Source organism: Telmatherina bonti (genome assembly GCF_933228915.1).
Source record: "Telmatherina bonti genome assembly, chromosome: 12".
NCBI classification, from domain to species: Eukaryota; Metazoa; Chordata; class Actinopteri; order Atheriniformes; family Telmatherinidae; genus Telmatherina; species Telmatherina bonti.
The window spans coordinates 10,361,067-10,379,194 of record NC_136610.1 but is presented as its reverse complement, the minus strand read 5'-3'; the positions used below and the strand labels follow the sequence as shown (position 1 = coordinate 10,379,194).

At 37.2% G+C, this 18,128-nt stretch overlaps 1 protein-coding gene across 1 annotated transcript in view; it reads right to left on the bottom strand.

Annotated features, from left to right (window-relative positions):
* Positions 1-16,583, bottom strand: part of shtn3 (shootin 3) — a gene marked incomplete at both ends in the record, with an annotated part of 45,971 nt that extends 29,388 nt beyond the window's left edge. The window contains 2 exons of the mRNA XM_079250046.1: positions 6,596-6,656; positions 16,512-16,583. Coding sequence (XP_079106172.1) covers positions 6,596-6,656; positions 16,512-16,583 — 133 coding nt within the window. The remainder of the gene's footprint in view (positions 1-6,595; positions 6,657-16,511) is intronic.
* Positions 16,584-18,128: the final 1,545 nt, after the last annotated feature.

The following is an 18,128-nucleotide window of genomic DNA, read 5'->3' as shown; positions in this document are numbered from 1 at the left end:
ACCCCCCTACATCCATACCCAGGGACAAGTAAAGACAAAAAAGTGTTCCAGTTACACTTTTGCCATTTATTTCTATGTGAATCTGTCTGAAAAACCACCTAATGAAAGCGTAAAAGCGTAATTTTTTTTCAAAATTTAGATGTTTACATTAACAATTTTTAATTGTGATATTTAGGTTTTACAGTTCTAGGGGTAAGGGAAACACAGATATTGTTGCCATTATATCATCTCCAACTAGTCTGCCCACTCTCATCTGACCTCTGACCCCTCAGTCCAGACAACTGCTGCCCACTGGATATTTTCTTTGTCCCACAGTTCTATGTAAATCAAATGGATAATTGTGTGTGAAAATCCCATTCCCAGCCACATTCAAAGTCTCTTAAATCCCCTTTTATTTTTCATTCTTATACTCAGTTTTAATTCAGCAAGTCATCTTGACCAAGTCTACATGAATAAATACATTGTGCTGCAGTCATTTGATGTATTGATTAGCTGTTTGTGTTAACAAGCAGCTGAATGGGTGAATCTGATAAAGTAGCTGGTGATTGCATTAGCAATAATTAGCATACAATACCTTTTAAATCAGTTTTTAGATGATTTTATTTATAAGTTCTGCCATTTTGCTCACAGTGTATGATCTCTGATGGTTGTACACATCTTAGAACTATTAGCAATCATTGGGAGACACTTCCATGTGGGATTGACTCTCCAACACCTGCCCACACGGAATGGGTGGAACATGATCTGTTTTAGATAAATAGCTGATCTCACGCTACAAAGGCCGCAGGGTCAAATGTTGCCCCAATAACATCAATAATTAATCAGCTGGAACCTCCTTGTCAATTTCAGGCCTACAGACAATAAATGCATTAACTGATTAGTGCAACTGTCTCCACTTTAAAGCAGAGGTTGCTTTTAGGATATGGAAAAAAAAAAGTCAAACTAACAAAAACAGAGAGGGTCAGTTGAGGTTAAACAATAAATATTTGCCCCTAAGACTCAAAACAGTTTTAATCAGCCATGATCAATAACACTATGATGTTTTTCTCACTAATACAGTGGCCAGTCTATAGGAGGTAAACTATTGTACTTCTACTTTTCTGTCCTCAACTACACCATTTGTAATTATCAGTTGATGTCTTTTTTGCTCTAACAACATTTAACATGTAATGCGGAAACCATTTTTCAGAAAATAAATTATTTCGCAGAACATTTTCTACAATTTTCTTAAAAAAATATCTCATCGTCTAAATTTCAATTATTAAGTGAGCATGTCAAAAGCCTGCTAGTTCTATGCCTTTAGACATTACACTCTGCCATTTGAAGATGCCTCTCAGTGCTTCACACACTCATTGGGGCATCTTTCACATTACTATTCATTCTTTATGATAAATAATTAAGTGAATATCATATTAATTAATAATGATAACGCCACCAACCCTGTTCTTATGAATGCAACTGTGAGTTCATTTTTTGGACCATATTTGGTAACAAAGGTGAAGTTAGACCGTGAAATCTGAAAGCTGATTTGACAAAATATATTCATATAAAGCCTATAAATAAGTTAAAATGAGTCAATGAGAGCCTGAGATGACCTGGATTAAACACCTTATGGACATCAGTAGTTTTTAGAATGGGTCATTATGGCCACCTCTTGCATGCTGCCAATAAACCTGCATAAAGGACTACAAAAATAAGATCACATTTTATAACGTAAAATGACATTAAATCTGTTTTACACTCAAAACCCTACAACTAGTCAGCAGTGGGACTACCAGGTAAAAGTTCCCGGTCACCAGCTTGTCAGTCCTTTGTCTGCTCTCAGCATGTAATTATTGTATTCCTGTCAGAATGTGAAAGCAGGGAAAGTGCAGCCACAGGCTTTTATCAGCATACAGTGGACTGAATAACTGGGCTGTGAAATATACCAGTGCTGCAGGGGATCAGTTTGCCAAACCCAGTGGTCCACAGTTCACCTCTGGTCACACACAGCACCCAGTCAACAAACTGCACAGTTTGGAACTTTGTGAAGCCACATTTACCATCTCACGCACTATAATTTACTCCCAGTGGAAAGCATGCTTTAATAGAGCTGTTCAAACTTAATTTTTTATTTATAAATATATATATATATTCTCAGGTAAAATTGTCTGACTTTAATTTTCCACTTAATCTGTGCTGAATTCACTCAGTCTGGCCTTTGAGCTTGAAATCAAGTATCTGCCTGCCAGTAAAACTCCTCCCTCATTAAAGATATTAAAATATGAACGTCAGATATTCTGTAGCAGGTGAAAAGGCTCTTTGAAGGAGCACAAACAGGCGAGCAGGAGGGGTAGGACCTTCCTGAACACACACTCATCCTCCTCCATCTTCTGCTGCTGAATAATTCATACCAGGAGCTTTTTATAATTTATGAGAATAACATGACAAGAGCGACCGCTGCGCTCTCTGGGGGGAGGGCGGTGAATGAATAAATGAGTGAATAAATGAGAGACTGGGGGCATGAAGTGACGAGACTCAACACGAAAAGGTGGATCAGCATTTCTGCTGACTCCAAACAGGAGTTTTGGTCAGACTTTTTGAAGTTTTACAATTTTCCACTACATATTATTTTATTTATTATCATATTATTTTACATATATTTTCACCATATATTGAATCTGTCAAAAACAAAAAATGAATATACTTAAAAGGTTTTGGGAATTCATCCATTAATTAAAGACAGCAAAATAAAACAGATATCGAACCACATAAGGGTTTGTACAAAGCCTAAGCTGTTGGAGACGTGTCAGAAAGAGTCAGCAGAACTGTAGTTCATCCTCTGGGGAGCAAGAACAACTTCTACATGTCCCTGTGATCCATCAAATTTCTGAGTTCGTCACAAAAAACAAGGAAACATCTGCTTTGCAAGGGCACCTAAAGTCTGAACTTTTTTTTTTTTTAACCACAAAAGTGAATCAGATTCATCCTCAGAAGACCAAGAACGGAAAAATCGTCCAACTTTTAATAAAAAATTTCAGTTTTGTCCGGCAAAGCAAGTCACAGCATTCATGGTGAAACAGGTTTTATGATTTCATTTTGCTTTTGGTTTGTGGCAACTGCTGATTAGTTACCTTGTTCTAAGATCCTGGGACTCTACGTTGCCAAAAGTTTTGTTTGATCAATCGGTTCAAAGAAAATCAATACTCAGCACTTTTGTAAGAGTCATTTCTAGAGGAGGTGAAATTAGCTGTTATTAGAGGTGCCTAAAAATATCTGAACTACTGCTGTTTTTCAGGTCATATCGGGCTGCGATAAACGTGTTACTTCCCAAACGTTACAAAATATTTCTGTTAACCTAACAGAACAGCAGAGGTGGCAGTTCCTGGTCCAGAAAGTAAAAGTCCTGCCATGTTTTTGGATCTGCCTGTACATTTAGAACAGGTGTTTTCACTAACAGACTTGTTTACCTGGAAAATAAACTCATTAAATTCAGCTGGTTTGGTGACTGGTTGGAACAGCTCCCGGACTGGACTTTTACTTTCTGGACCAGGAATTGCCCCCTCTGCAGAACAGTGACTTAAAACAATCAATAATAATGATTAAAAGGGCTTAACAAAAACCTTGAGTAATACTGTAACAGGGAAATGGTTCAATAAGACGATCAAAGCCCCAAATTATCTTCAAATCTGCAACTGAACCTGTTAAACTGTTTACTTTTTTTTTCTTCCTGTACATAAGTTTAACATATTACCTGTCACCTAAATGTTTCTATGGAACCAAATTGCCCAGTTTTCTGGCTATCTGTATCCCATTTTTTACAGATTATGTTTAAGGCAAGGAAGAGCAGCATTTTTAAAATGTTCAAAAAGCCATTTAATTATAATCAAATAGTTTGTGTCATTACTGTCTCAATATGTAACTGCCTAAAATACTGTCATTAAATACACAGCTGCAATGTACATAACCTGCTGTTTCACTCATCTGTTATTGCCACTTCCTCATGTCAACATCATTTTTCAGGCCAAATAAAACCAGTTTTTTATAACATAATTATTGTGTATTTAGTAGCAGCAGGGCTGGTTGTGAAAATTTGTTTTGGTTGTGCCAGATGGGTTGGGTCCTGATTCACACATCACTGCTGTAAACGGCTACTGGAGGCCAAGGCATCCAACAGAAGGTCCTTCCACACATCAGCAGTCAATGGCAGCTTTGTCACAAGAAGTTTCATGTTACGCATGAAAAGTAAATGGCGGACCTCACCGTAAATATGAGAACTAGCTGTAGTTAGCTACAGTCAGTCTGGTTGAAAATGAAGCTTTTCCAATTTTGGTGGAATCTGTTGAGCCAGACTTTACAGTCCCATCACGAAAAGCACAAGTCTGAAGAAACAGCATGATACTGCAGGTGAGCGGCATTCAGAGGGTGAAAAAGCTGTTTTTCATCGCAGCTTCATGGACGGGGTGTCATATTTAATTTCACAAACAGACCAAAGCCATGTCTGAGCGCCGTCCACTAAAGTTTGGTTTTGTTGATTGGATGTTTCATCCCAATGCAGATTTATAAAACCATGTCCCAAAGTGAATAAATATAAAATTCCCACCAGTCATTTGCCAAAAAAAAGACAATATAAAGAAAAAGTTTATTAAGAAGAAGATCGCAACAGTTTTATTTTTTTTTGTTTACAACACATATGCATCTTTCCTAAACTGATGATGACATAGTCTCACCTGTTCCTTTAACTGTATGTGCAAACCCTGCCACCTGCTATAGTATTGGACAATTCGTGCTGCAGAAGCTACACAGAATTTGATTTTTATAACAAAATCTGCATTAAATCAAAAAATTCACACAAGTGGCTCCTGTTTTAAATCAATTCCTCACCATCTTCTTATGTTTTCTTTGTTAACTTTTGCATTTTAATACAGATGCTTCCTGTCTTTTTCTCAGTTCTGGGTGTATCTCTGTGTCTGCATGACAAGCCTGGCATATTACTGCATTTTCAGTAGTTTTATGTAGATGGAGATATTCTTAAGTTTAGTTTATTTCAAATGAAAAAATATTTGATTCTTCAAAGCATTGCATCTTTATGGAAAGGTTTTCTCAAACAAAATCAGTTCAGCCTCTGTGCAGATGTAAACTTCATGGAAAGTTACAGTATGTGTTAATGAGAATAGTACCAAGGGGAATATATAATAATTCCCACTGAACACTGTGAACAGGGCTTTTGTTTTTTGCTGTTTTGTGTTATTCTGCATCGTTGTTCATTTTGTAAAGCATATTCTAATGAAAGTTAAACATTTGAGTTGGAAACAGAGATAATCACTCACTGCTGTTTGCATAACTACCAAGGCTTTTATCGTATACATTATTTACAATTTGATGTGTTTTTCCAGGGTAGCAGTTCTTAGATCATGTGACCCTTCATTCTGGGAAAGATCATTTAATTTAAGCCATTGGAATAAATCTATTATGAGCTCAGCTAAAAGTAAAACAAATTTCTCAAACCAGACATTGAAACTGTATTTTGCAAACCCATAAAATAAAAACAATAATGGTGCTAAAAAAAAAAAAATGCAGTCAATCAAAATAAGTAGATTAGGGTGGAGTTGTTGTCCTTCTTTTTGACCAGTTCAGGGGCAGTTTTTAAAAAGCATCTGAAATGTCACACTGAGGCGAAGCTCCAGATGGAAACTGCATGGTTCTCTGGTTACCTTTTAAACAATAACGCCTCACAAGCACAGAACTTACTCCACTGACCAGGAAATGTTCATTGAGAGAGAAACAATAAGAAATATAAAGACAGATAAAATATTTTATATGCATATGTACTGTCATCAATTTTTGTTTTTGTTTTGCTTTTTTGATGACTCTTTACTACTATTAGAAATACTTGAAGCTAGCTAAAAGTTCAGCAGACAGTGGAAAGAATTATTTCTCCTTTATCAGCCAGATAGAATATACATATTTAGCACTATTACAACTTTATCTAGCAGCTATGAGCTTCATTCATGTCCTTTGTGGCATAAAACCTGTTTCAGACTGGCTAGCTGATTCTACCCAAACATCTGACTAACTTCTGCTAACAGCCGATGCAACCCGTTAGCCATCTTACCTCTGTGGATAGTCATGGTGAACAGAGTTGCCAAGCAATCAGCCAATTTGTGCTCCTCTCTGAGGATTCAGAGGTTAAACTCCACTAAAATGCAAACTGTCTGGCGCTCTTGGAAAACTAACCTGTTGCCATAGAAACAAAGAAACACACCCATTCATAAGAATAGGCATCAATGATGTCACACATCAGAGGAGAGAAGGGAAGGTGTGAGGGGTGAGATGGGGGAGGAAACGAAGGTGCTGGCTGTCAGGTTGTCGGCAGAACGATGTGTCCTTGTGCTCTGGAGAGCATGGGTCTTTAATGATAATATAACTATATCTTTTAAAGGGTTATTTAAGCTAGAAGGATTTTAACAGGTAAAAAAATACCACTAGCAAGAAAAGAGCCAAGATGGGAAGTCTTGTAATGGACCCAATGAGCCCAAATAAATCTACTTTACGCTACAAATGTAATCAATCGTAATGATGGAAAAGTCTGAGGAGAAAATAAGCAGGACCTCACCTCTCTTGATGTGCTTGAGTTGTCTGTGGGCTTCGTCCCTCTCCTCCGTCAGTCTGTTGCACTGCAGGAGCAGACGGCACGTAAAAGCGTTAGAATATGTCCCACAACAGGTCACTGATACCCGCAGATTCAGTTACACTGATGCTCAGTGAGTCACAAACACTGTTCACACTGTTAGAGGCTTTAAACTAATAGTTTTGTCTTCAAACATTCAAGTACTGCTGAAAAAATACAAGCAGGACTGCTTTTAGAGAGGACGGTATGGGTGGCATGACCCCTCGTTCCATCGAATGTGAAAGCACTGCAGAGCAGCTGACGGTGCAGCGATCAGAGTGGTTCCACCAAACGCGATGCTGTACATTTCTAAAGCATCTCGGAAAGTAGCACTGCTCCCCTCTTCGCTATAGTATGCGGCTGTTCTAATTTTGCTATTTGCAACTGTGAACAGGCCGGAAGTCATTTGTTTTTACAAATAAAACACTACATTTCCTGATTTGGACTGCATTTTACCCTAAGAGGATCAACATTTTGTAATTACTAACAATCCTGACACCGAGCCATCCGGTGAGACTTGACACTATGAACATTGAGAGGTTCACTCTGAAGGTGGAAAGTTATATAACTTTATAAAATACCATGCATCACTTTTACAAGGGCAATGCAAGAAAAGACATTGTGCGATGACCCAATCATTGTGTGATCGAGTGTGCTGAGAATCTAACCATCACTGCGTTTCCATTACACCTAGAAATGTGCAAAAACTAAATATTGCAATGGAAACGGGTATATTTAGAAAAAAAGTCAAATATCGTTTTTACGCTTTCATGAGGTGGTTTTTCAGATGTTTCGAAACAGAAACATTGCAAAAATGCAATGGAAACACCTTTTTTCACATTTATGTGTCCCCTGACATGACATAGGGGATCATGACCAGTTCATTTCCGGTAAAGATGGCACGGTGTGGAACAAACATCGGTAAATTTTAGAGTTTTAGAAAAGAAAATGAGAGTGAAAAGCTTTGAAAAGCCAAAGCAAATTCTCAAACCGCAAAATAACTCTCCGTGGCTAACTTGCGTAAGCCACAATTTTCGTAAAATCTCGCGAGAGGAGCAAGATTTTACGAGACTTGAGGCTAATGCCCTGAAATTTATTCGATGGAAATCACATTTGTTGTTTGGTAAAAATTACAAATATCACTTTTACTCTGGAAAAAAAATGTAATGGAAACGCAACTCGTGACAGACGTTCCAATCTAAAATGCTATATGGAATATTTTAGTTTTTAAAATAGTTTTCTTTCAAACTGTTGTCATTTACAAATATTGCACATTAAAAGCTGCAAAGCAGATCTATTTACCAACTGAAAGTATAGCAGGTGCAGCTTTAGGAAAACTGAAATTCCTGGGGACTCGTGGCCAGTCTGCACCTGAGCCCCAGCAGAGCATGTTTAGAAAAACCAGCCAAGGATTGTGTACCAACCCCCTTCGTCCAACTGGGTCGAAGCTTTGATTTTTCCACTGAAAACCATAATAGAAGCAAAAAGCTTCAACGGAGTGCTAACAGATGGGTGTGGTTACTTGCGTAAACAAGATATTTCTGTGTGTTTTCATTTGACAAAGACTAAAACGCAGAACAAGCAGTATATTTTTCCCTGATCCTTCTCCCAGCTGAAGGCTGAGCTGCCTTCTGCCTCAGAAAAACAACAACAGCCCATCACAACTGATAACAGACTGACTCAGTCAGATTCTGCTGACTTGATGCTGCCCTACAAAAAGAAAGAAAAACATGTTTTCACATCCTCAGGATCTGATGCATCTCTTTGTGGTCTATATTTAGAACAAGTGGCAGTGGAGGAGTTTGGATGTTGGATATTAAACCAAGTATATTCAATAACAGCCGCAATCAATATTGAAGTGAACTAGAAGAAAGCTGCTCGCTATAACCTGAACTAATGTCAATAAAATGACAACTTTTTAATAAAACTTAAACCTAATTGTATCTTATGTTTTGCCAAAGTTAAATCTTTAGTTTGCATTTTCCCAAAAGATTTTCTGGTTATATCAATCCCATGTGATCATTCAGACTTTAAAATCAACAGTTTGTACCTGAAATAAGCGGCTGGTAACCATAATTCTTTGGTCAGAGCCATTCCAGAGGATAAGGTGGTTATATATCACTGCAGAATGCAGCCTAAATAACTTATATGGTAGTGGTAAAACCAGTTTTTTTTTCTTGATTTTTCATATTAATTGGAATTCATATTATTAAGTGGAAGATGACCATGTGCAGTTTTTGCCCCTCACACAGACACTGAGCATGTGTACAGAATTCATAAAAACACATTTGCTTAATGTGCAGTGTGTCTATGATGCTGAAGGCATAATTACAAACATTGTAGCAAAATATCTTGGGTCAGTGCATGGGTCTTTTATTCATTTATTTGCATTTATTTGTTTATTTATAATTTTTTTCAATAGTTTTCTGTTTTTCAAGTTGCGTACTGGGGAGTTTTTAGACAACTGACTTGTTTAATTCATGAAATCCTTAATAAAATAAATGAGGCCTACATTATAAATGAAAGACTGTCATATTCATTTGTGTTTTCTTTCCTTTTTTTAAGGTGAAACATTATTTCTTTTGTTCACTTTCTAATGTATTGACATTGTCTTTTTATTTCGCCCCTGTTCACATTCTTTTAACGACAGCATTATCTTTTTCATAAATTTGCTCCCATAAATAATGTCTTTGCAGCTTTCTTTGCGGTAGGTCATTTACATGTTTGCTGGTTTCATCAACCAACATGTTCAGTTCCAGGGTGGAATATTGTTTTGCACTTTCTTTCCAAACTCACCAGGTTTTGAAACCACAAAACCTTCATTTAAATATGGTCTCTAACATGTTTGCACCTGCCACCCATTTACACAATCACTCTTAGAAAATCACCCACAATTCGTGGTCCAGACCCTTGTGTAAAAGTCTAGATTGCACACGCAAATTCAGATCATAGTAAATCTGTTTTGGTTGTGGATCTTAGTATTTCAGAAACTGCTGATCCACTGGGATTTTCAAACACAATCATCTCTAAAGATTACAGAGAAAAGTCTGAAAAGAGAAAATATCCAATGAGCAGCAGTTTTCTGAACCAAAATGTCTTGATTATGTCAGACGTCAGAGGAAAATGGGTAGACTGGTTGTAAGGGATAGAAAGGCAACAGGAAGTAAAAGAAACGCTGGTTCCAACCAAAATATAAAGAATATCTTAAACCACAGCATGTCTAACCTTAAAGCAGGTGGTCTATAGTGGCAGAAGACCACTTCTGTCAGCTAAGAAAATGACACAATTCACACACACTCACCTAGACAATAGAACACAATGATAGACGTTGAAAAACAAGGCCTAATTGGTCTCAATTTCAGCTGCTGAACAGGGTCAGAATATGTGAAACAACATGAAAACATGCCCCCATCCTGCCATGTATTATTGGTTTAGGCTGCTGCTGCTGGTGTTGTAATGTTCTGGAAGACATTTGCTCACATTTGAACCCCTTAGTACTAACATATCATAGTTTAGACGCTGTAGCCTATCTGAGTATGATTTATGACCACAGTGTACCATCTTCCGATGAATACTTGCACCACGTCATATCATCTGCGTCTGGTTTCTTGAATATGAAAATAAGTTTATTTTACTCTGTGCTTTGAGGCTGTTACTGAAACAGAAAATTAGTCTTAGATGTAGGTTCAACTTCCCCAAGAAAATTAAATTCCTTGTAATATGCTTTAGCTCCAACTCAATCTGTTGGTTTCCTTATATAGGCAATTATGAATTGGCTTTCATTATGTTTTTTTTCTCTGTCTGTAAAGCGTCTTGAGATGGCATTGCCGTGATTTGACGCTATATAAATAAAGTTGAATTGAATTTTAAAATGCATTAAAATAGATAAGTCATATGCTTTTAAAGTGCAAGATATAGTTTTATGAAAGTAGGATGGCTACCCTTGACTAGACTAATATCTTCTGCTGATGCTCGACCTCCACTCGAATATGTGACTGCAATCACTCATCCAATGTCAGCTTAACAAGTGAACATCATCCTCTTATTTATGACCAGAATTCAAGTAAGTGCCTCATCTTCTTTGCAGGACAGATGTGGAGTGAAACTGAACGACCACAGTCAATAGTGGAGCATCTGCAGGGCTGCTGAGCTCTCCATATGCTTCATTTGAAATGGTAATTGGAACTCGTAAAGAATTCAGTGACCTCCTGCGTAGTAAAAACAACAGTGCAGACAAAGAAAATTGTCCCTTTGGGTTCAAATGACCTCCAGAGAGCACTCATATCTCCAAGCTTGTTTTCAGGAGCAAAAAAGCGAAACAAAAAAACAAGCATTGTGGATGATTATGCTGATGTCTATCCAACTCAAACCCATGGCAGAGCATTGCTTTAACCACCACATTTAACCCTGCTATGAAGTTAAACTAGTTTCATTCAAACATTGCAAGTGTTTAAAAAAAAGTCAGGATGTGACTTTTCATCAGATCACAATGTCTCTTTTGTGGGATTTTAGTATTCTCCACAGGCTCATCCAATGGGCCACGACTCATTCAGGCTGTCAGCAGAGTCCCACAGTGACTATGCTGTGTTTATCAGGAGCTTGTGGTCAGGTTGTGATCAGTCAGCGGTAAATACATCACCACTAAACAGACCAAGCTAAATATAGCTACAGAATTAAAGCCAGCAAGAACAAATAAGTCAAACTGCTTTTGGAGGACAACTTCCAGGTGATAAACTTAACTCCTGACTTTCAGAGAATCCAAATAACACACCAGCTATGGTCTGAGTGGCTGCATTTGTAAAGCCTATCTGACTGATATGTGATCTCACTGCGAGATATTCACACAGTAACACACGTGTGCATTGATACACATGATAGTCGGAATGAAGACGGATCGAAACATATTTGTAACAGGGTAACTTTTTTTTTTAACTTTATGCAGATATGACTGCTTTAAATAAAAACCTTAAGTGGCCAACAAAAATAATCTAAAACATGCTATAGAGTTTGTGCAAAAGTATTTAAAATGTCTTTGTTTTTTGTTTTTTTTCATTCAAACATCGATTCTACATTAGGGTTCCTATCCGCTGTAGCTTGCACTTGCATGTTCATTCAAGTTCAAGTTTCTGTGCAGCAAAACTTTGCCGGCATAAAAAGATAAAAAGGACTTTCAGCAGCCATTGCACTCTTTCTTGCATCAGTCTTACACTCTTGTCAATTTAGATTTTCCTGAGGAGCATGGCAAGGACTGTGGGTTCACCGGCGCACAGCAAGACACCAAGGCTGCCCTGGTATCTGCCCAGTGAGAGCTACACTTTGCTCTTTAATATATTTAAAAAAATAGAGTAATCCTTGTACTTATGAGATCGTTGTGTGTGATGGATGTGATGCTGACACTATCAAGCTGCCAAATAATATTTACTAATAAAGTTACAACTTTGTCATGCTTAAAATATCATGTGTAAAGGGTGTATTTAGCCTTTGACACATTCAATAACAGAACAGTGTTTTAACCCCGGTGACCCATATGAATCATCATGTGACCCATCAACTAATGGACCTTTGCTCATTTGGTGATATGAGCATGTTGTGGCCAGTTATTATGAGTGACCTTTTGTCTAAAAACTAAAAAAATTAAATCATTCTGTAAAATAATGTGTGCTATTGCACAGCTGTTAATATTACTCACGAAAGTTGAACTGATCACAAAAACTGAGCTGATAAACCACATCCAAATTATTAGTGAAGGGAACCATGTGAGGTCCAATATCTTGTCCAAGGACACATTAACATGTGATGCTACGTATGTTTTGGATAAACCGCCTTATACAACTTTTACACCCGGGACACGACATGATGTTTAGCTTCATGGTGTAATAAGGAACTGGCTGTTTTGACCATGCAACGTCGATGATTCAGCAAAGAAACACAAGAAGAGAGAAAGAGACTAACTGTAATATTGTCTTTTGCTGGCTGGAGAGAGTTAAAGGTCAGGTAGGATGTAAGATAGATGCCAAATTAGCCGTCAACAGGGGGCGTGTGGCCGGGAAAATGGCAAAAGTTCTGTAGTGTGTCTTTAAATGTAAATATTCTTAGATTTAGGGCTTATTTAATAAAATAGTCAAGACACAAAAATAGCTATTTTTCAGTCTAAAAGGACTTTCCAATAAGTTGGTTTAAACAATTTAATTGAAGAATTGCAGATTTGATTCCCCCATGGGCTGCGCAGCAGTTAGCACTGTGGCCTCACAGCAAGAAGGTCGCTGGACGTATGTATTTGTGTATGCAGGGGAGCATAAATGGGTTTGAAGACTGTGCTGGAGTTTTGCTCCCTTGATCACCACTTTTTACATCCTCTTCTATATCATCCCTGTCGTGTGAATCGCAGAAAGCCCCACAGAGGTCTGTTTAATCCCTCTGCTTCCTTACTGTGGATATTTTGTACTGGAGAAGCAAATGTATATTTTTATAACTAGGGAGACTATACATTTAGGACTCAGAGTGTACGATAAAATATCCTTCCTTTAAGACTTCTAAGGACAGAGACCCTCTTCAGTGTTGTCATCAAGCAGCAAGCTCCGGCAGTCAAAAGTAAAGATGATGCGAAAGTGAAAAAACCTGCAGTTCCCCCCTTCATCCACTAGGAGCTCCAAAACAGCGCAAATCCCCATACACTCCCATATTAAAAATGCCAAATTCACAGCAGAAATAAACATATTTAGAGCCTGGTTCCAAAATATTTTAGGTATAATAGGTCAGGTTTACCTTCATGACAACTGTGGGGGGAGTGATTTTCTTTTTATTACTCATTATTTTGTAAGCAATTTCATCTTCAAATTTAGCCTAATTTGCAGAGTGTCCTTTTGATTAACAGGTACCCGATATCTGTAAGAATGCAAGAGTGTACCACAACTGTGGTTTTTAGCCATTTAACCGCGTAACTTAGTTTTATCCCGCCCAGCTCGTTAGCTCCTATTAGCTCTTGTTAGCTCCGGGTTTGCTCTGTTAGCTTTTAGCTACACACAAGTGATAGATGTTGATCTTCCACCCCCCCCCTTTTTCGCCCATTTTTGTATTTTCCAGGAGAGACAAGACGCATGACTGCTAAGATGGTGATGGTTGGAACCACACAATGAGCATCAATTCAGCTCTTCAGAAACCTACTGGTGATGTCACGGAGGCTCCGTCCATCCTTAATATACAGTCTATGATTGTCACACAACAAACAAGACCACATGAAATCAATGTTAATGATTCAGGACTTTATTTCTCATCTTTCAGTTCTTTTTCCAGTGGTGACAACAATGTTGGTCCACAAGGTATCATGCAGTTTAACAGATGGGATTTCTGATGTACCGGACAATTTATCTTCTATCTCTCAATATTGTAGAAAGATTCTACATAAATATTGTAAAACCAAATTACAAAATACAGTTTTCAAGGCTGAAAATCATGTTTAAAGTATAAAGTAGTGCTGTAAAATATCTTTTTTCTTGGCCAAATTATGCAACAGTTGAATGACCTTGCCTTTGCTCGTGAAGACACAACAAAATATAATCTTCCCTCCAGCAATTCTTCATCTCGTAGCAGAAATGTTCTCAAGCTGTCCCAGGAACATTGGCATATGCACAAATTCTTCATTTATCTACAAAAAGCAAGATCCAGATAAGAGACCTAGATTATGAAAATGTTCATGTTTTAAATGTAAATGATCAAGCTCAAACTCAACAGCTGTGGCTGCAAAAAGGAGGCAACATATTCAGCAACGAAACAGTGTGATTCATCACCCGACATACGGAGATGAGTTTCTGTTTTTATTAGTGTGCAAAATGCACATTCTGAAAAATTTACAGCTTCGTGTCACTACATGTTTATTTATCTTCTTTAGTTATTGCATTAATTTAAGTGACGTGCACATCTGACATGGAGAAGTAGATAACTCAGATGTCTAAACATTTTGGGATTAAAGTCACTTACTTAAAGTGACTTAAACTGCAAACCATCAAACCTGAAGGAGTGGAGCAGTCTTCTCTATGGGCAAAAATCCAAGTTGCAAGATGTTACAAGCTCATAGAGACTGAAAAAAAACATCTTGCAGCTCTGAATGCGGCAAAAGGTGACTGCAAAACCCTGACTTTAGGAGGGCGAATAGCTATGCATACTGATGTTTTCTGTTATTTTATCAAATTTTTCTTTGCTTCACAAGGAAAATATCACATCTTAAAAGTTCTTGGCATGTTCTGTAAATTAAATGACGCCAACCCTCAAACAATCCATTCTGATTGCAGGTTGTAAAGCAATAAAACATAAAATGGGCCAGAGGGGGGTGAAACAAAAAGTCATGCCACTCAGAGTATGTGCAAAGGTAATACAGGTGTTCATGTCTGAACATGTCAAAAACACTTGAAACATTTCTTAAAAATGGTCCAAGACACATTTTAGCAATGCACACTCCAACAGATTTCACACACACTTTACACAAACCTGCATCCATTTGCAGACACGGCAGAGAGAATAAGAAAATCAGGCAAAGACTTAATGTCACATATTACTAAAGACTCTATAAGACTGTTCCTTAGGGGCTGCTGTCCTGCAGGTATTCAATTTATTCAACACACCAGACTCAAATTAAATGGATCCAACAACCTAAAAAGTTCTGCATAATGACTCATTAAGTGAAGTGTGGTGGAGCAGGGATGCATGGAAAACCTGCAGCTCGAAGACTGAAGCTGGACACACCAGGAGTAAAAGATAAATCTTCAGTTACTTTTTTATTAAAAATACTCTGAGAGATAAATAAACTATGTCTCTGTAAGTAAAATCCTGCATTGCCATGACTGCAAGACTTCCGATTCAAATCCAAATCCTGTCTTCATTCTGCAAAAGCTAGCTAGCAGGACCTTTTGCACAAGTCTTTCAAATATGATTGATCAAACATCACCTCCCTTTTCCAATAAGTCGTATTTGTGAAATAAAATATTTTTCACTGGCACCCAAAAGTTGCCAAAAACAAACAAATAAATAAATAAAATACTAGACTTACCTTGAAACTTTCAAACTTGCTGCAGTCTCTTCTTCTTCTTCTTTCTGATGTGATCGGGCAGCCTTAGTATTTTACTTGCCCAGTGCCGCCCTCGAAAGACTCTTTTTCTAATGTTTAGAAAAATATAATCTACTTAAATTAAATAATCTACCTCAATTGTCCAATTAATTAGTTAACATTGGCTTTGCACATAAAATATTGAATTTTAGTGTAAAAACGGAGTATATAGACTTTTGATCTGACTCATTTTAGTTTCTTTTTAAATTAAAATAATGATTATGTATATATATATATATATATATATATATATATATATATATATATATATATATATATATATATATACACACATATATATATAATGCTAGCTAAGAGTAAGCTAAGAGTACCTGAAGCATGGCTGTTTCTGTTGAAAGCATGCAGTCAGACATTACATCCCTTGAAAAATGACTGACAGGCTGATAACACTCAGCATCTTTCTTTCTAAAACCATAAATCTTGAAACTTGTCCGTAAAATGAAGCTATGATTGCAGCTGTGATAGAAATGCAAAGTGTTCCTTCCTCCTTTCCCTGTTTAAATGGCGAGAAGGGAGATGAATTCAGGGAGGGGTCCGGCTCTTTCATGTCTACAACCTCCAAGAAAACCCGACGAAGAAGCAGAGCTGCTGAAATCTGCCGGTAAAAATGTCCCATCTGAGCCTCAGAGTCGCTTTTACGGACCTTTACGACACATTAACACGCTTCACATGCAGAAAACACGATATCACGGGGGTAAAACAAAATAGGTCGCTTTTCTCTGTTTTTAAAATGGGATTTACCTCTGTTTGCATGTGTGACTCCCTCTCATCCTCACATCCCTCCATCTGCGCGGATGAAGAGCAGGGCAGCATTTTCAGGAATAAAATAACCCAACAATGGTCCTTCTAAACGCTGGATAATCTCATTAAAAAGAAATAACTCTACACAGAGCTGTTAGCCTGGCAGCACATGTCTGAATTTGGCGTGAAACACATGGGATGGAGAGTAGCTCGGTGCGCTGCTGCCGGAATACCGGCGGACAGGATCCTCCTCCTCCGCTTTCACTGTCAGCATCATCTGCCTCCCTCCTCCTGAACCCCTTCACCCTCCTCTTCCTCGTGGTCAAGCCATGTGCGCATGTGTGTGCAGCTTATTTTTTAACAGTATGAAGCTTTACAGCCTTTCCCTGCAGGTCCAATACCAGTCTGTAGACGAACTAATTAAACTATTGTGTACAAATGTCTGCATGTTAAACCTTTGGGGAGCCGTGGTGCGTTCACGTACTGATGACGCCCATAGACCGTATGAGAAAGAAATGTATATTTTTTATATACAGTCTATGATCACTGCCACAAAAACACAAAAAACTGCCTTTTGTTTATTGAAGCAACATAAACCCTTTTTATTTAGCATGTTTTAATGACTCGTTTATTCTTAACTACAATATAGTTTCTTGCTGTATTATAGGCTACTATATTTAAAGTTTTATTTTCAGTTTCTGATAAATGTCTAACCATCTTAATAGATCTCTATGATTCATTTATATCATAACTTGTTAAAATAATTACAAATACTGGTTGATAGATTAATCAACCTTTCAAATTGTTTTTCTTTTTCTGTGGCTGCGTGACTGAAAACAACTGTCCTACAGCGACATCTACAGGCACTATCCAGCACATGCAGGATATATATATATATTTTTTTTTTTTACCAATTCTGCACCTCTAGTCATCATTATGTGGCAACATTTAACAAAGCCTGAACCGTGATAGTTCAGTTTTCTTGCTTTCTTCGGAAATAGTTTGCGCAGTTATAGTTGAGACGATATTGTTGTGTGATAACTTGGATTAGCCTACTGCCTAATAATATGTCATGTCTTATCTGAACAGTAACAGATAATCCTGTTATTTTAGAGTAATAATGAATATATTTATGAAAACTAAACAACAATTATTCAAAATTTTGAGACATTAAAAAAAATCCTCTGCTTGATCCAGATGTCTTATAACGTGGAATTATCTGTGTTTCACCTTTTACATGAGCATAGGGAGAATATTAGTTCAGACACACACAAACACACACACACAATATCTCTCTCTCTCTCATCTAAAAGACAACAAATGTAAAGATGATTAAAAAGAGAAATTCTTGATTTCTCTAACAAATAGCTGTAATTACGATTAAAATTATTTCAATTTCTCCGTTACTTACCACGAACAGCACATGAAAATTAGCTGCTATACTAACTCTGTGGAACATTTGTAGATGGTTATAACTGTGCATTTATCTCTTAACTAATACAACTTAAAATAAATCATGAAAACTAAAAAGAGAAAAATATAAAATATATTTTACTGATAATAATATAAGTAGTATATATTGTATTATTATAAATATAATATAAAATATATATTTAA